Consider the following 19553-nt stretch of genomic DNA (forward strand, 5'->3'; position numbering starts at 1 on the left):
TCACAATAATAAATAATAACGCACAACTCACCTCAATATTGAGTTCTCCGTTGTCTTGATACGAACCGTACAAAAGTGCCCTATTTGAATTGCCTGTTTGCCGTAGGAACATCCACTTTGGTAGATCCGGCTTTCCTAACAAAGCAGCTCTAAATTCTGTGCGCCCATAGCTATCTGTTGAATAATAAAGATAGGCCACATAATCACTGGTTACACGAAGTGAGCTTTTTTTAAATCTTCTTCATACGAAGCACGATTGCGTACCTATTGATGCGTCAAACATATCTTTATCGATATAGAAATGAAAAACTTCAGTAGTCTGCAGCACCTGGTTTCTGAAATCTTGGAGTTTCGCACCTGTACGACATAAGCCGAATGCGAAATTCAGCGTTTGGTTCACGCGATGTAAAGCGAGCATATAATGCAGTTAGGCGGTTTTAATACTCACCGAAGCAGCTGCAGCTAAGCAAGAACGTCGCTGAAACAAGCGCCTTCAGTAGCGACATGGCTCTATAGCTTGTGCCTCTCCTCTCCGAAACACAGATTGCTGATGCGCGGAGGCTCGGGAGCAGCTCCGCTGAACTTAGCTGTACGGAATTGCGTACCGATGGCTAATCAATTAGCTCCGTACCCAAAAGAAGGCCCTCGAACGCCAGTACTAAGGATGCATAGGATAAAGGCACATAACAACATAAACGATCACTCAAACGTCTAGTATCGAACGCTCATCAAACCTGTGCAGCTCAGGCGAGACGTTGCTCAGGTTGTGGCTCGGGACCCTAGCTACCCTGGCGGCCCCTAGTGCCCACCTAAGTGGAAGCACGCATAGGAGAGCTTCTATCCGTACCAGCAAAACAACTGTTCAGTTCTGGGTTTTATTGGTTTTACGCGCAAAAACCACAATCTGATTATGAGGCAAGCCGTAGTGGGGGACTCCGGGCTAATTTTTACCACTTGCGATGGTGGTGGCGGGTGCTAAAAAGCTGTAGATGAGTATACATGCAAGGTCCCTCGCATGTCCATAGTATTATAGTAGCAATAGCATGTCCATTGTACACGTCTATTCTAATCCGTACCAATTGTTTTAGAATGGGCATAATGGGAGCAGTCCACTCTGCAGGTTTTTCACCAGGCCGCAGCACACTCGTACGTTGCACTCTATGCATTCCATATGGAGCAGTTATTTTGGCTGCGCGTGTTCAAAAAAAAGATTTTGCGCTCAACGCTGCACTGTTCTTCCTCAAATTTTGCAGAACGGTCGCATTATGGCGTCGACTTTGTTTAGTATAACACTTGACACGATTAGTTGCTTGTTCTTTTAAAGATAAAAATGAGAAACTGCTTTTGTCTACGGGAAAAACGGCGTCTGAAAAGCCGGCCCTGACACAGACTTGTGTCATCACCTGCCATCATATGTAGAAAGCAGCGTTTGAGGGAGGGCTGCCGCACAGAGTTAATATGTGGGCTGCCGCGTGTTGCCCGCTCCTGGAACAGGCGACTGCGCTCCCTGAAACGCCGTTTTCTGCAGATGAGGACAGGTGGCGACACAAGTTTATGCTTGCGCCGTCGCGGCAGCACCTGGCATCCCCATAAGTGTAGGCAATTTTCCACTTTTTCCTTAGAAACTAAACAATTAACTGCGCCAAGTATTATACTAAACGAAGTCGACGCCAAAATGCGACCGTTCTGCAAAGTTTGAGCAAGAACAGTGGAGTGGTGAGCACAAAATCTTTTTTTGAACACGCGCAGCGAAATATTCAGGATCCCGTGACTGTATGAGAATTTTTTTCTCTATGGTATGAGTGTGTAACATAGAGTTTCTAATAATACTAATATGAAACTCTATGGTGTGTAAACACTGCAGGCGCAGCGGGCGCGTGCCGAAGTACCAGTTTTCGTAATGTTTATGGAATTTCATAACGGGCCTACAGCAGAAAGAATTACGCTCACATGCTGTAAAAAGTGTGCAAAGATTTACTGCAAACCGACGAATGCAGTAAATAAACGCATAGTAATTTCAAAGACAATTATTTATACTCGTTGTATCAAACCCGATTTGTTTTCTTGCGCACGTGCCGCAGTACCATCTGTAATAGTACTCTCCTCGAGCGCAGTTGCAACGCGTCTGTGGCACACTAAAAATGCAAATGCCTTTTTGCAACGAAAACCAGCTGGTTGACCGTTCAACGTATCTGATACATCCCCTGGCACTGCGCCATGCATAGCGCCGGTAAAAGTGTAATGCCAAGAATCGCGTAGCGCAAAGGAAACGACGCGGCATAGTATATGGGTTGCTACACGAGTCACCCTTTGCAAGGCGCACGTTTCACAAAAAAAAAAAAAAAAAAAAAGAGGTGGGGGGGCCGGGTTTTTTATTGAGTAGGGAGCTACTTGGGTTTTTTTTTACCTGCCACAATTTTTTTTCTTGTTGCGTTTTATAAAATCCCATATGTGTTGAAGCCGTACGTACAGTCGGTGTGACACCTGTGGGTACACGTACCACGTTGCCAAATTTTTTTTTTTTTTTACTACATCGAAGAACGATGAAGCTGTTCGGCGGCGTCGAAGGGTAGGTTGATTGCCGATTGATTACTAATTTCGTTATATGCAGCTCAACTATTCTTACAGCTGCACTAAAGTTAAGCCGAAGTCTTTCTTTGTTGTTTTTTTTTACGCAATAATTTCCCATTTAGCTCCGGCATGCAGGAATGGGAGCAGTCGTGAGCGCGAATGCATAACATCACATGGCGAGATAACAATCGCGTTTTTGAACTGCCGCGTACGCCCATGCCTCCATGGCGCTTCTTGAGTTCTGCGACCATCTTTCGTGGTCGCCAGTTATCGTGCAGATAACGAGCTACAACAGAAGTCAAGCGGCACGTGCGTTTGCGCCTACTTCAACATACACAGCGAAGCCCGAGCGCGGGAAGTTTAGTGCGTCACCGGCGTCACGTCGAACTTTCCGAGCTGAGTAATAGTTAAAATTGCAGAGGTACAATTTTGCTAAGGTGTTCTACTTTCTCACTTTAATAACAAGCAACGTGTACTCTTTTTTTTCTTGCGCTTTGAATTCGTTTGCAGGCAGCCTTTGGGCTGGCACAAATCAGTTAGCTTGGTTGAGGATCGACGTACGTTATTTTTATTTTTTTCTCGTGTCGGAGCTGTACGCAGCGGCGTCTTCCCGCGCATGTGTCGTGTAACGTGTGACCTTTCAGAAAACGTATCGTCGATTGTTGTGTATCTTCTGTCTCGTGACATTTTAGGGGAGCCACTTTGTCAAAAGCAGTTGTAGTAGACGAAAGCGGCCGAATCCTGGGATGGTCGGAAGGTCACCCTGTAAACCACTGGCTTGTTGGAATGAAAGAATGCCAAAGACGTGTCTATGAACTTGTTCTGGCTGCCAAGGAAAATGCTGGTCTTAGTCACGAAGTTTGCCTCGCATCACTAGTGAGTTGCATTTTTGGTCTAGTACAGTACCTTTATAGTGATACCACATGTGATATGTTGCTTTTAAACATTACTCAGTTTTGCATAATCACCTTTTGACGATATCCAAAAAATAAACTGCATGTAACAATGCAATTTTCTGTCACACATTGAATACAGTGATCACATTCTGGTTTGTGAGAACCATTCTTCTGAAAAAAATTGGGTATTATGAAGCAGACCAGTGAAATTTCACTGAGCTGTTAATGTTGGTATAGATTAGAGGCCCTGCAAGGTTTTATATGGTCCAAACACTTGCTGGTACATGTGCAGAAATGACATGCAGTACATAATGCGATTTTTCTTACTTCACATCCAGTGAAAACATGCTTTCTTTTTTTGTGCCTTAATGCTTAACGGAACATTTCACTTTTCTGTAGCTGACTATGCAATACCTAAGACATCTTAAACATTTTAATATCAGTTTGTGTGTATAGGCAAGGCTCTGCTATTTTTAGAGCAAGGTTATCAAAATTTGTGCTGTACTTACACAAGCATGCAATTTCCATAAGTGGCTGTTTCAAGATGTGTCCATATATAAATGTAACCAACTGATACTCCTCCCTGGATGCCACCGTAATCCATGTTTTAATATTTGCAAGTGCACATGAGGACCTTGAAAGCATTCGGAAGGTTGCAACACCTGCTTGCAATAGTAAAGAGCATGTGCTTGTTTGAGATCAGTTTTGGAAACAGAACACTATCTCTGCCTGCCAGTGTGTGGTATGCTACTTGTATTGTGAATACTGATCCATTTAACTTTTCAGAGTCTTTGTCTCAGTGGCTGTGAGCAAGAGACAACAAATAATGATCTAAAAGAACTTATCTTGAAGGAGCACCCTGACATTGCATCATCAGTAGTGGTACAAAGCGATGTCATTGGAGCACTCAAGACAGTTTCACCAAATGGTTAGTGCCCCCAGCTGGCTGAAGACAAGCCTGTTTTTCCATCTGAATATTGATTGCTGTCACATCAACACTTATCTAAATGTGTAATGAAGACACAGAAGTTAAGAATTCAGATGTTACTTCCTTCAGTGTGGAGTGCACAAGTTCAGCATAACTACTATGGTTATGAAACAGCATTTAACATAATCTGGCAAAGAGCAAAAATTTGAATTTTTGATGATGCTATGAATTTCGTGCTTGATATTTAAAAAAAGAACATTGTGGCAATACAAAGGCCAGAGATGTTGAAAACATTAGTGCTAAACAGTTCTCAATCACAGTTGTCAATGGCAGATATTGCTGTTATTGCAACCGTCACTATTGCTATTATTGCAACCACAACAAGTACATTAATACTTTTGAGAAGCTGATGTGATCAGGGTTCAACATGAAGATTCATGCATATTTATTTCATGATTACTCACTGACATAATGTAATGAACTAATAAAGTGCATCGAGATTTCTGTCCATTTCTATTCACTTTTCATTCAGCTGGGTAATATGTAAAATCACATGTCATCAACTATTGTACCATAAGTCAGTGGCAGGTCATGGTCTGCCTTTTTTTTTTTGTCTTTGTTTCGATGCTTGCATGCCTTGAACTTCATTCCTTGTTCACAGGTGTTCATGTATGCCGCATAACATACACTGAACCAATGTAGTGATTTCCACTACAAATGACAGCGCTGCACCTTTTGCATCTTGCATCTTCGTTCGAGAGTTGCTACATTAAGTCTGTTGCCAAACTTTTCACATCTGTGCTTTAAGAAAAGCAAGAATATGTGAGCCTGTTACTTTTGATGCCAAAGTTAGAACTGTTTTGCAAGCAGACAAACTTTGTGCAGGAGGTGTTGTCCTGATAGCTGGTACAGGATCCAACTGTTTGCTCGTCAATACTAATGATTCAGTGCATCGCTGTGGAGGCTGGGGACATATTCTTGGAGATGAAGGTTCTGGTAAGTCTCAAGGTGTTTCTTGAATTATTGTTATTATTATTATTATTATTATTCCTTGCATTTATGGTGTCTCCATGCAAAAATGCAGCTTGTTTTTTGTTGGCACTGGTGAAAGGTAAACAATAATAACAATAAAAGAAAGGGTGGAGAATTCTCCATCTCATAGTATCCAGTATTTTTCATTATTTTTTTAACCAAGTTTGGGAGATTGTTCAGGCGTCCACTGGAAAGTGAGACAGTACATTATTAATGATACCTGTGGCCTATCCTTCCCGCCTCCCCTTTTTCTTGTACTCTGTAAAAAAATAATTACTGCTACTATCACCACAGTTTAAAGTCATCACCTCCAAATGAACTGTACATAGAAATGTTTAGAGATGGATATATACCAGGTGTTTCTGTGAAGAGTCTAAGCAATATTTAAAAATCACCTGTGGCAATTTTAGTCCTTGAGCAGGTCCCCTTGAAGAGGCAAACATTACTTGCATAAGAAATGAGAATGTGTAATTGACTTAGTAGCAAAAGTTCACTAATTAAGATTTTAACTGATTACCTTACGGCATGCACCTGCTGTTGTGACGTAGTGGCTTTGGCGCTGCGCTGCTAAGCCTGAGGGTGTGCGATCGAATCCCAGTCGTGGCGGTCAGATTTTGATGGGGGCGAAATGCAATAATGTCTGTGAACCGTCCATTTCGTGCACAATAAAGATCCCCAGGTGGTCAAATTTATTTTAGAGTTTCCCACTACAGCATGCCTCATAATCATATTGTGGTTTTGGCAAGTTAAAACTATTTCTTTGCAGTGTTTAGGAATTAATTTCTCAAAACTGGTGTCATCCTGAGAAATCATTCCAAGTGGATCTGCCTTGCAAACCCACTGGCTACAATTTGTTAATTGTAATACATGTGTAGTTAAAAAATTAATATAATTTTTGTTAATTACTCAGTTATACATTTCAGTTTCTCATGCAATTAATGTGCCCCCCCTTTGAGCAGTTCAACTCAAGGATTAGAATCATGCTATTTGCCACATGCAATTTTTAAATATTGGCTAATGTCTTTGCAGAAATACCTGGTATTGCATCATGCTCATAGGTGTATGTATGTTCCCTTGCAGCAATAATTAGGGTTGCCAACCATTCCAATTTTAGTAAAACAATCCCGACTCTTGAGTTAATGTCCTATCTCCCAACTTGACCCAGTTGGTATGACAAAATGTCCAGACATTTGCTTTTTCTTTTATGATTGTAATTTTTTGTTTACTGCATGACAATAAAAAGACCAGATTTAATTTTTAAATGCCTGACAGCTCAATTGCAGATGCTTCTTTTTTGTATTCTGTTGCATTGTCATAAATATAAAGGCAGTTTCGTTTTTGTTGAGGTTCTACCTCTGTTCTAGGCTGGCCATAACTGTTCATTGTACCTCTATTTGTATTGGTAGCTGTATTAGTCAGGAATTCATACTGCACCATTCTTGCTGTATATTGTGACTAGTTGGGACAAAACAAATTTTTTTTTTCAACAAACGCGGAATGCGCCACAACTCAGCCGTGGCGCTGCCAGTATGACAACCAAGAGAAAGAGAAACCAGCATCCCGAGAACGCACCAGCAGAAAGAAAATAAATTCAGTTATCATCGAGGTACCTGGACGCACACTTGTCTTTTCGTTCCGCGCACATACCCACAAACTTTGTTGCATGTTCAGACTGGCGGCCCCTGGCACTTACAGGGTCGGTTGCTGCCAGCTGCCAACATGTGAGGATGGCCGCACAGTCCTCCGGAAGCTCAGTCTCGAGGCTATCCCCGAGGTTACAGAGTACATGACGATTCCGCGAAAGGTCAGGGGGCATATTTATGCCCCACCTCTACCCCGCAACATGACCCTGAGTTCCATCAGGGCCGTCGGCAGGCCCGTAGTGAAGCCATTTGGCGACGCTACGGCTCGCAAGATGGAGTGGTCTACACAGACGCAGCCAGACACCCTCGCGGTGACCTCATGACCGCGGTGGTAGCGGATCACAACGGAGGATTGATAGAACATACAACAATCATGGCTGGCTGAGTGGTGGAAGTGGAGGAAACTGCGATTGCCATGGCCATGCATGCGGAAGCGAATACCGTCATTAGCGAGAGTAAGCAGGCCATCGGCAATTTCGTCCGTGGTAGAATTTCCAAACAGGCGTACCATTTCCTCACATGACGCCCCCTAAGCGGCTTGAAAACCCTCGTGTGGACCCCCGCTCATGCGGCTGTGCCCGGCAACGCGTCGGCTCACAGTTTGGCTCGAGATCTCTTGCGCCGAGACTCGTCCGCGGATGCGGATGGCGTGAATGAGGAGGAGAGACACGAGGAACCCTGCGAGACTTATTATGAAATAGCCCATCGGTATTGCTTAAGGCGTCGCGCGCTCCCACCACCGGCCAAGCAACTCGACAAAACGCAAGTGGTCGCGTTTCGGCGACTTCAGGCAAACACATACCCACACCCAAAATACATTAACAAAATCACAGGAAGCAAGGAAAGCGACCAATGTAGGCTCTGTTCAGAAACAGGAACACTCACACACATAATGTGGGAATGCACTTCGCTCCCGTTCTCTCATCCCCCTGTCAGCAGCGAGACTGACTGGACAGCCTGGCTCAATTCTGGGGACGTCGACCGACAGCTTGAACTGGTGGACTGGGCGGAAAAGGCTGAGCAGGCCCAGGGCCTTACTTGAGCCGAAACCCTCAGCCACATCCCCCTTTACCCTTCCCCCTTTCAATAAAGTTTATCACCACCACCAAGGGGCATATATGTAGAAGCATGAAAACCATGTCATGCATCGGTGTTTCTGAAATGGTACATAAGTTACTATGGTGTTGAAAATGTATTTCTTTCATGCCAGTAGTCTTCTTAATAGATGTGCACTCTTTTCTTGTAGCACTTTTATGCACTGTTGTGAAATACAAACTGCTTTGTATAAGTCTTCTTTTGGTTGTTGCCATTCTTGTCTAAGGTTTGGCTGTAACTTGTCTGTGGCTTTTCTTGCATTTTCTAATTAGAGCACATTTTGGTTTAAAATGATATCCTTCATTAAGGTTATATTAAGGAATGTTGGACCCAGTGTGCAAGTATAGAGCCACACTTGAGAATGTCATGGTTACCATGGTTTGTTTTGCCATACCATTTCTCTTGTTATAGTTTTGCCTGCACAGACATGCATAAGTTATCTTCCTTTTTCTTTTTTAATTTTGCTCAGATGAAACACTCTCAAAGCCTGCTCATTTGATTTATATGTGCATGCCTGTGTTTCCTTGCTTCACTTGACAAAACAGGTTTCACTATCTCGGTACAAGCCATCAAAATGGTCCTGCATGAAGATGAAAATTTTCAGGTTCCTCAGTGGAGTTGCCAAAAGATTCGTGAACTCGTAAAGGAGCACTTTCAGGTGAGCATGAATTTGTGGTGCATACTTAAACACACATTCTAATTAATAATAAAAATTTCAAAAATAGTACATTGTTTTTGTTGGCCTTTTACATGTTCTCTGTATATTTTCACATACTTTCCACCACCATTGAGGCACTACTTTATTTATCCCTGTATCATGAAGTTATGCTGCTTGTGGTATGCGAGTTATTTTTTTTATTTCTGTCCTCGGTGAATATGGTCATGTATTAAGATACTATAACACAAATGAAATTTATATGGTAATGAGTAAGGCTGTACAAGTGGTAAACTTGTTTCTCTGCGCAGCAACTTTATTGGTAGTAAAAGATTGCCTGCTGGTGTGCTTCTTGTCAAATGAGTAATTCACTTATTGTGGACATACACTAATAATATTTAAAATTATTGTCCACTGTAATATTACAACACATTCTTCACTGACTCTATGCAGCACATTGTGCCATGTGTCATGATATAAATATCATTACACACAGAGTAGAACATTCAAATTCTCTCTTTTAAGAACTGCGGTGTTAAATTTTGTTAATAAACAATGCCGATATGGACAGGAGTCATAACAGATGGTTACGTAAGTACACTCCCATGATTTGTTGCACAATTTCCAGCAGTCCAGCTGGACAGCTGTAAATTTAGGTGATGCAGCTGGATTATGATGGTCTCCTTTCATTGGAAGGACCTTTTGTTTTGGTTAGAACAAAACACAATATTTTCTTTAGGTCAAAGCAGTTTAATCAGCGTTTCACTTTTATTTATTTTTTATTTATTTATTTATTTATTAGATACTGCCAACTGCCTCTTGGCAGTCCAGGCAGGAGTGAGTGTATACAAAGTCGGCACTGCAAGTCAAAATAACAAAAGCATGGGTTACAAGGAACCATAAAAAAATGCTTAAATATACAGACTATTGCATCGGGAAAGGCAGCATGTACAAAATTTACATAAATAGGAAAATGGTGATTCTAAAACGAACACGCTTCATTGCAAAGATTGTACGGCAGACACAAATGATTCAACCGAGGACATGCAAGCGACTTCTTGCGGTAGAGCATTCCACTCTGCTATAGTTCGAGGAAAAAACGAGAAGCGATAAGCAGTAGTTTTAGTCTGCGGCATCACAATCGTTTTGCTGTGCTTAGGTCTGGTTTCTCTTGTTTTATTAAAATTGATGTATATGTCGGGATCCATTTTTGTTTGTTTATTAACGATATTAAACAAAGTTTGTAGGCGATGCAGTCTACGCCGAAATTCTAGCGATGGGAGGCCAGACCGTGTTCTGAGATCAGTGATCGAGACTCGTCTATTATAAATATTATAAATAAATCTAAGGGCTTTCTTTTGCACGCTTTCAATGTTGTTGACACCAGTCTTTGTGTGGGGATCCCAGACAGCATCGGCATATTCAAGCAGTGGCCTAATGAGTGTCGTATAGGCAGCGAGTTTAGTCCTACTAGTGCAATGTCTGAGCCGGCGTTTAATTAGCCATAGCTTCCTTAGCCTTTTCACAGCTTAATATTCGCCATATGGCTTCTTCAGCTCTGGAGTCAGGCATATACAAATTGCAATATGACAGAGCTGCCTTAAATACTGTGCTGCTTTTATGTTCCATTTGCAAAGAAAAATATGTATAACTATTACTGGGTTGCAGTGTAAGGCTATTTCCAGATAAAATTATGACCTGTTGTACTGTCTTTATGTGAGTGTGATTATGCTGCAAGTGCGTGTTGCTGCTACGCTTTGGAGAGTGAACTAAGGTGCCATGAATCTCAAATCCAACAGACATGTTAAATGCAGCTCACATTGTGAATTGCCAGCAACTGAATGCCTGGTCATTGTGTAGCATGCAGGCCACTTATAATGCATTATCATGAGGAGCTTACATTGTTGGGTGCACGTTTCAACGTCAGTTCAATGCATGCACCAACTAGAGGTGTGTTTCAATGCCTCGCATGTTTTAACTTATAGAATTTTGAAGCATTCTCCATTTCAAGCATTTGTTTTTGTTTCCTATATTATAGTGCATTTCCTTGTGTCTTGTGCATATTAATATCTGTCAAATGTCTTAAATTAGATGTCATATTTGCTTCTAATGTTGTTTTACTATTACAGTCGTCAGCTTACAATTTATTTACTCATTTTTCTCCCTTCATATTGTTGCTGCAGCATTTAGGTTACACTGTTAATATTCTTACTCACAGCTTGTACAGGAGGTCCCAGTTAAATTTTCCGACTTCATACCCACACCAAACAAAATATAAATTTATGGGCTGAATGGTAACTGTTTAAAAATAAATTTGAGCAAAACTAAAGCAGTTCTTTATGTGCTGAAAGGGAAGAATATAGCTTGACCTATGCACATTTACTTAGTAATTGAAGCTATCATCATCATCAGCCTATTTTTATGTCCACTGCAGGACGTAGGCCTCTTCCTGCGAGCTCTAATTATCCCTGTCCTGCACCAACCAATTCCAACTTGCGATTGCAAATTTCCTAATTTCATCACCCCACCTAGTTTTCTGCCAATCTCGACTGTGTTTCCCTTCTCTTGGCACCGATTCTGTAACTCGAATGGTCCGCCGGTTATCCATCCTACACATTACATGACCTGCCAAGCTCCATTTCTTTCTCTTAATGTCAAATCAGAATATCGGCTATCCCTGTTTGCTCTCTGATCCAGACCGCTCTCTTTCTGTCTCTCAATGTTACTCCTAACATTTTTAATTTCATCACTCTTTGCGAGGTCCTTAACTTGTTCTTAAGCTTCGTTGTTAACTTCCAACTTTCTTCCCCATGCATTAGCACCGGTAGAATGCAGTATTTTGTACACCTTTCTTTTCAATGATAGAGGTAAGCTCCCAGTCAGGATCTGGCAATGCCTGCCGTATGCACTCCAATTCATTTTTATTCTTCTGTGAATTTCCTTCTCATGATCAGGGTCTCCTGTGAGTAATTGACTTAGACAAACTTACTCCTTCACAGATTGTAGAGGCTGACTGGCTATCCTGAGCTCCTGTTCCCTTGCCAGGCTCTTGAACATTATTTTTGTCTTCTGCATATTAATCTTCAACCCTACTCTCACACTCTGTTAAGGTCACCAATCATTTGTTGTAACTCAACTCGTCCCCAGTATTGCTGAACAGGACAATGTCATCTGTAAGCCGAGGGTTGCTGATATTCGCCATTGATCCTCACTCCTAAGCCTTCCTAGTTTAATAGCTTGAATACTTCTTCCAAGCATGCAGTGATTAGCATTCGAGAGATTGTGTCTCCTTGCCTGACCCCTTTCTTGATAGGTAACTTTCTACTTTTCTTGTGGAGAACCAAGGTAGCTGTGGAATCTTTGTAGAATCTCTGAAGCTGTAGAGCTTGTAAATTCTATAAAGACACTTAGTGTAATAGGTATTTTCTGGACATTTATCTTAAAGGCAAAATTTCTTTTTCTGTGAGTATAATTGTGAGCCTAAGGCACATTCTCCCCGTCACAGTCAAAGTTATCCTGTACAGTTCACTAGTGCACTTGCTCCTTCAGTATTGTAGCATTGTGTTGTAAATGCAGGCATCACAGATCTGAGTAAGTTGCACTTCAAAAAAAGGCCGCTCGTTTTATAGCAAATCTTCCGTAAACTTACCTTGAGAACTTGAACTTGATGATGATTAGGAGTGCTTGTACTTTTTTTCACAAAGAGCATGCAAAATTATGTTGCATCTTTTCATTTTTGCTTCTGGTTTGTGCATATTAAGCATATTTGGTAAAAGAATATCTGCTTGAACATTTAGTGATAAAAAAAAAAATTTTTTTTTACTACAGGTTAAAGAAATGCTGGAGCTTCTGCCTTTCTGTTATACCAACTTCAAGAAACAGTTCATTGCGGCAATGTGTGTGAAGGTGGCAAAGTGTGAGCAATTCTTAATTCTCTGAAGATTTTTTTATTTACTTGCTGATCAACACAAAGTGAGTTATAGCCAAGCAACGTTTATGTAGCACATGCTGCTACAAGCAGAAATAATGCATGGCTGAAGAAGAGTGTGTGGTCCGAGCTATGTACCGCATTGTTTTGTCAAGTTATATTACTTTTCTACAGAATTTAAGTGAGCAGAGAAAATGTCAGTGTGCCCAGGCCTACATTAAATTCAGGCTAGCCCATTTGACCTATGGCACACTTGCAACTGGCCAGCTTTCTGTGTTCATTTTCACACTAAATTTTCTTATTTCAGATTTTCTAATGATTTTACTTTTAACAGCTGATTTGTGTAATTTCTAATGTCTGTTTATTTAACATCATTGTTCGGTTCTTGTATTATATTATTGATTTGCATTATGAAGTGTGCTGTCACAGACTGCTCTTTGCCATCGACAAGCACTGAAGATGAGCAACCCATCATGCTGTGTTGTCTATGACCTTGTAGCTGGCTGCAGCTATTTTTTTTTTTCCTATGCAGCTCACTGGGACTACTGTGCAGCCTGTCTGTGTGCACATATTACCATAGCCTCATAGAAAATGAAGGGAGTGAGGCTAATCGAATGAAATGTAGATTAACTGAACTGAAGGGACCTTTTTCAGACACATGAAGTGCCGCACTTTCCCCTGGTGGCAGCTTTTGGCGAGAGGGTGCGCCGGGTAGCTGCCATCAATGCAAATGTGAAGGCGTCATGCAAAATTCTTTCTTTTCAAAGTTCTGACTTTCGTGGTTGCCAGTTGTGAGCAGCTACTGTGCATACTGCAGAACCTTTGGCGAGCATTTTACTATTATTTTACTACGTTAAGCATGCGGCAGAAAAAGAACTGGCAGGCAAAGGTACTGTTTACCCGGCAAAATATTCTATAGGCGACCACCACAACAATAAGAGCTTAATAAAGGAGACGTTTCGGTAAGGGGCTTGTATAGCCTTGCTGCGTCATTGTTGTGCAATATAATGAAGTGTACGTGGTGTATTGTTGGGAAAAGTGAGAAATGCGGACAGCCGATCTTGTATGCGGACACCCCCAGGCACACTTTGGCAGCCCCAATCCATGGACCGCACCCGAGATCCTGCGCCGTCTGCTTTATCCTAATTTCAGGTCCTGGGGCCTCTGTGGGGTGGTATTATTTTTACCTTTGCGTGCTAAATGATCTCGCAACAATACATTGATCTCGCAACAATACATATCTGTGTTGAGGTGAAGCTTAGATCAGCCAGTATGGAGCACATACAATTGTACAAAAAAGTTCTCGAGCCTACTCCAGCTCCATTCTTCATAAAATCTTGCAGAAAGATCGCATTTTGTAGCCTGGATCGTTCATTGCAACAACCGACATTTTTTTTTGCCTAGTTTGCAAGAAATAGCTACGAATTGGTCTTCGTCTGCACCTCTCAGATGCACCCTCGAGCAATTATTGGAAGTGAATCTCGAAGGCTATGCTCTGCCTTGTTGCAGAAAACAGAAGTGACAGCCAGCGTGTTTTAGACATATTTAGACTCTTAAGGCGTTCTGCAATTACTTACCAGTGTGTTCAAGAAAAAGAACTACGAATTTGTCTTCGTCTGCACTCCTCACAGTTCATAATATCTTGGTCATGTCTGTAATGTCACATCCGCCGTCAGCAATATGGCAGAAAAGAGTCTTTGAGATTCGCTTGCAAAAATTGCTCAAGGGTGCATCTGAGAGGTGCTAACGAACACAAATTGGCAGTTCTTTCTTCACAAACTAGGCAAGTAACAACGCCAAGTATTACTTTTATGTGTTCTGGGCAAAAAAAATTTGATCCTTCTGCAATATTTGAGCAAGAACAGAGCTGCAGTAAATGTAAAATCTTTTTTCTACAATTTTAAGAGAAAAACACATGCCCCTGTATAAGACCCTTGCCGACGGTGCTCTCAGTAACAAACAATGCAAACAAGTACTGACTTAGATGATTTTTAAAGTTTTAAGGTGTGATAAGCGAATGTATATATATATGAGAATAATTAAGGATGTTTGCACAGGACTTGCTGACGTAAAACAGCACAGAAACACTTGATACTGCTTGTGCCCGTCACAATGTCCATGCAAACACACATGGCAGTAACAAACAATAGTAGAGCTGGTGCACTTTCATCCGGGTTCCTCAGCGGGCTGCTGCTAGGGGCGCATGTAAGTTTTTGAAAAGGTCCATTGAAGTGAGGTGAATTGAGCATTAAGGAAAGGAAGCAAATGGGAAATGAGTCGTTGTTCTTGTTGTTGTGGTGGTCATCATTGTTGTTATATCAGGCATAAAAAAGAGAGCACTGGTTACTGGTAGGAGCCACACCCATCGCTAGTACCTGTAGGCATTGTGCCATTGAATAAGCTGTGCTGGTCGCTTCCCTTCCTTCGAGCATGTTAATGCACGGGCATCTACACATATGAACATTTAACTTGGCATTGAGAGATCTACTGCCGACTATGGTGGTGGATGTGGAACATTTGATCAGGCTGACATGACTTTGGCCATACCACAAACAAACAGAGGCACCACATTGAATGTGTAATTGACTTTTTGACTCATTGGCTGATATAAGAATGTTGGGCTGTAGAGGTTAACAGTGAGTGAAACTTCGGTGAAAGTAAACTGGGATTTTTTTTTCTTTTTAGATGAATTACACATGCAGTAAAATAAAGTGAAACAAAAGCCAGCAGGCCTTTAATAGTAGCTAGACTTTCATGTTTGGCACGGAGAGCTGTCTGCCAGTTCTTATTTCCTTTTTCTCTCTTATCTTTTTTCGCTCTTCTCCTCATTTGACCTATTCTGTGAGAGTTATTACACTTCACTGACTTTCCTTGGTTTCACAGACTGTCCACCACTTTTATTGCAGCAAAACAAACTTCTTTAGTGTGGCTTTAATCATTGCCACTTCTAGTTATTTATATAACTTTGAAACTATTCCACAATCAGCAGTTCAAAAAATAGTCAAACGCTTTCCCAATGCATTAATTATGATGTGAAAATTTGTTTGAGTAATGTCACAGCTTTGTTCAATGCACATATATGTGCATGTAGAATTGTTCAGTTATGATTGTTTAAATTGTTGGTCCAACTTGTCCCATTCCAAGGCATTTGTTGAAGCATGCTTCTGCACAGTGACATTTTCACTGGAGATGCATGTTAATGGTGCATTCTCCTGGTCCAATAAAAGGTGATGTTTGGGCGTGGTCGATGCTAAACTTGTGAAACTGCAGTCTTTTCGTCATATATTCCATGAGATGTTGTGCCCTGGTGTAAAAGTGAATATACCTGTTGCACACACCCCTGATGCTTTCCCTTTTGCATCAGTGGCCAGGGAAGGAGACAAGCTAAGCCAGCATCTGTTTCAAATGGCAGGAAAAGACCTGGCAGACCATGTTGCAGCAGTCTTGCCTCATGCAGAAAAGGTATTCATTTCATTTTTGTTTGCTTATTCAGGAATTTGAACAAAAGCAACCAAAATGATAACACTGGAATGTTTCTCTTCTGTCTAAATTGTTTGAAAAATGCTGAGCTGTATACTCCTGATGCATTAGTTTTGAAAGATTTTTAATTATAGCATAGTGAAAGACATAGCCTTAGCATGCCTGCAGTGAATATACATTTACATCGTTTTCACTGCCTTATTTTGAATGTAACTAACTAAATGTAACAATGTAGCTAAAGGTAACAATGCTGTGATAAGCTTTAATTTGTTAAGTGTGCTTCGTTACTATTGTGTTGTCGCACCATGGCTGATTTTAATCTGTGTTAATTACAATGCATGTACTCACACACACACAAACACACCTTGAAGAGCACATTTGTTTGATCTTTTCAAGTTTCGTGGTTCCTTAATTTTAAAGATTGAAGGAAGGGCACTTCCTTCAATTATATTGGTTGTTTTGTTACAAGAATAACTGTAATTAAAGTAGAAGTGTCAGAGATTGGTGGTAGTAAAAATAATGCAGAATTGAATCCTAGTAGTACAGAAGTAAGGATAAGAAGGTTGATGTTCTAAAGGACTGTAATTGAACAAGCATCAGGTGAACAAAAGTTATTTAATTGGCTATGGATTGGAAATAGTGAAATATCATGCTGCTGACGAAAGACATAATCGCTTACCATGTTCATGCAACAATTGCTGACCCTCATTGTGGCTGTGGGCTGTGCACTTGCCACTGTGTCATTTGAGCTTTCTGGGAGTTGGTTCTTTGACCGGGCAGTTATCAACTCTGGCTTATCACATCTCCTGTAGGGTAAACAAACTCAAGAGGGCTAACCTCTCGATGAGTGTTTTGCTTTTCAAGATGTGTAGGTATATAATATTTTCATACTTTGAAACAAAGAGAACTATAGTTGAGCACAGAGGAAATGTAGAAAGGTCATTCATTCATTCATTCATTCATTCATTCATTCATTCATTCATTCATTCATTCATTCATTCAAAGTACCTTACAAGCCTCTATTTGAGGCATTGTGTAAGGAGAGGGAGGGGGCCGGGTAGTGCAGTGACAATTGAAATTGAAAACAAAAACAGAAAACGAATTTAGAGAATTTATGAAAGTCTATTAACAATACAGACACCAGCAAAAAGGCGTAAATCCACACATATCAGTTAAAAATGTATTAGAAGAGCTATTTGAAGGTACGTGTTAAGCCCATGAACTTTCAAATAAGTATGACTAGTAAGAGAACTAAGTGAACAAAAAAAAAATAGATCAAGAAAGTTTAAGGTACGATGCTCATAGCCATTTCATATGGAAAAATGCAAATGAACAAGGAAAAGTCTGATGCAAAAAAAAACGACAAAAGAATTTAAATCTTCTAATCTATGTCATCCTGTGGTGTGTGGTTAGATTGGTTGAACTTTTTTACTATCGGATTTGGAGGGGATAAAAGAGGGGAGGTCATTTCACAGGCAGATGGCGCATGGGAGTGCTGATGAATTGAAGGCAACCATCACGCCATAGATACGTATTAAAGGGACCCTGAAAGGCTTTTGACGATTTTCTACAAACGTATTGAGTCGTTAGAGTAGGTCCTTCTGATCATTAATTGACACATCTAAGTGCTCTGCGTAAAGCGTGTAATTTATTATAAGGTTTTAAATATGCACATCGCTGCCGATCGCAGCACACTGCTCGGCGGAATTTTAAGCCGCCCCTACCCATATGACCGAAATCACCAATACGACGTCAGTGGGGCGAGCTATCCGATAGGCTGACAAGGGCGCGTGATCGATAATTTTTCCAATCTTATGGTAAACAAATGATCTTCGTAATAGTCGGAATGTTAGTTAATTTGTTTTTATGAAAAGAAAGTAACATAAAGAGAATACACAAGAATAATTTTTCAGTACACTTAAGCACTTCCGGCACACAGCGTGTGTCGTCTGCTTGTGTTACAACGTACTCCATTTTGAAGAGAGCTCCGCGGTCAGAGTCGGTCTCAGTCTTTTCGCGAGCTCTATGATTCGACTTTGTTGCCTTGTGGACTGCAAACGTAGCGACTGGCAATATGTCAAGCTGCGACATCGTGTCCCTCTGCAAGGCAGCGTACGAGCGAACTGGCTGCTGCGCATCGGACTGCCGCTATCCGATCGGCGCCAGGATTTGCGCGTTTGTGGCCGTCACTTTACACCGGAAGATTACTAACGCAATAGCGTTTCCCGAGTCCGGTATTGGGGAAAACGCAAGCGCAAGGGGACAGAGTCTGGCCGCTTGACTTTGCCGTAACGGGATGAGCCATGAGATGAGCAGAAGGGCAAATGCGAATGGTCTGCATGGTGCAGCCACCTGGTGGCACAGCGCTCAACCATACACAGTTGCAGCAACGAAGTGTATTCTTTGCTGCTGGTGTGTATTTTTCGCAGGAGTGTAATCATGAACACGTTGTTTTTATAAATGTTTAAAATGTTTTACACTTGGTTAGAGCAATATTAGCGCTTTGTTTGGCTGGTTAAGCTCTGCACCAACAAGTGTATGGACCGTGCAGACCGATCAGGCCGCTCACGTACGTCTACGCTAAAGTTCCTTCATCAGCTTGAGTTTATGCCTACAGTCATTTGCCGATATGACCAGCTTGCCTGTGGTTACCGGAATACAAGACACGTTCGGCGCTACGACAGAATGCTCGCAACGCACGCTGCTTCGATAGCTCTCGCTTGGGGTCGACAGCCAAGCGGCTAGTGGAGCGGTCTCGCGCGGGCGGGGGCGGGCTCCAAAACAACCGGAAGTGGACAATGTGACGTCGCATCGTGACGCTGAACCAGTGAAGGCGGAAGTTAGCCCTGCTCGCTCGGCGAACGAGTTGAGGAGGAAAAGCATGGCTAGGGAGGAGGGTAACTTCTAATCGCTTGTAGCTCCATTAATACGTAACGCTTCACTTAAATTGTGGTGCGAATGTTCTACGTAAGCTGTACCCTACGCGTCTACAAAATTTGTCCGAACCGTTTCAGGGGCCCTTTAAGCTGAGGTGATTATGTAATACACATAATGTGCAAAACAGGACTGTGAGATGTAAAGTAGAAAGCTTGGCACAATAAACACATTTCTGAAGCAAATACAGAAACACGTCACGATGGAGGTGTATACATTGTAGTAAAGGACCATGTTTATTTCTCAAATGCTACAGCAATAATTTTGACAGTCAAAATGAGCATAACTTTTCTACCCAGATTCTAGAAGATGAACTAAATTATTATGATAGGGTGACCAGATTGGAGCTGTATACTCAAGTTGTGGATGGGCAAGTGCTTTAAAAGCTAAT

General features: G+C 41.5%; 2 protein-coding genes across 6 annotated transcripts in view; one reads left to right on the plus strand and one right to left on the minus strand.

The window, feature by feature from the left end:
- Window positions 1-793, minus strand: part of Scgalpha (sarcoglycan alpha) — a 196785-nt gene extending 195992 nt beyond the window's left edge. The window contains exons 1-3 of one of the 4 annotated variants that reach the window (XM_075677337.1): window positions 449-790; window positions 265-357; window positions 32-174 (exon numbers count right to left, since the gene is read on the minus strand). In XM_075677337.1, coding sequence (XP_075533452.1) covers window positions 32-174; window positions 265-357; window positions 449-506 — 294 coding nt within the window. In that variant the 5' untranslated portion in view covers window positions 507-790. Of the gene's footprint in view, window positions 1-31; window positions 175-264; window positions 358-448 lie in introns of all 4 variants that reach the window. The other 3 variants (XM_075677336.1, XM_075677338.1, XM_075677339.1) reach the window with 3 other exon arrangements.
- Window positions 794-1691: 898 nt separating this feature from the next.
- Window positions 1692-19553, plus strand: part of Nagk (N-acetylglucosamine kinase) — a 36600-nt gene continuing 18738 nt past the window's right edge. Inside the window, exons 1-7 of one of the 2 annotated variants that reach the window (XM_075677341.1) lie at window positions 1692-1716; window positions 3264-3447; window positions 4254-4395; window positions 5281-5391; window positions 8711-8823; window positions 12649-12736; window positions 16113-16210. In XM_075677341.1, the coding sequence (XP_075533456.1) occupies window positions 3358-3447; window positions 4254-4395; window positions 5281-5391; window positions 8711-8823; window positions 12649-12736; window positions 16113-16210 (642 nt within the window). In that variant the 5' untranslated portion in view covers window positions 1692-1716; window positions 3264-3357. Of the gene's footprint in view, window positions 1717-2437; window positions 2570-3263; window positions 3448-4253; window positions 4396-5280; window positions 5392-8710; window positions 8824-12648; window positions 12737-16112; window positions 16211-19553 lie in introns of those variants that run through there. The other variant, XM_075677340.1, reaches the window with a different exon arrangement.

Source organism: Dermacentor variabilis, unplaced genomic scaffold (assembly GCF_050947875.1).
Source record: "Dermacentor variabilis isolate Ectoservices unplaced genomic scaffold, ASM5094787v1 scaffold_12, whole genome shotgun sequence".
Classification (NCBI taxonomy): domain Eukaryota; kingdom Metazoa; phylum Arthropoda; class Arachnida; order Ixodida; family Ixodidae; genus Dermacentor; species Dermacentor variabilis.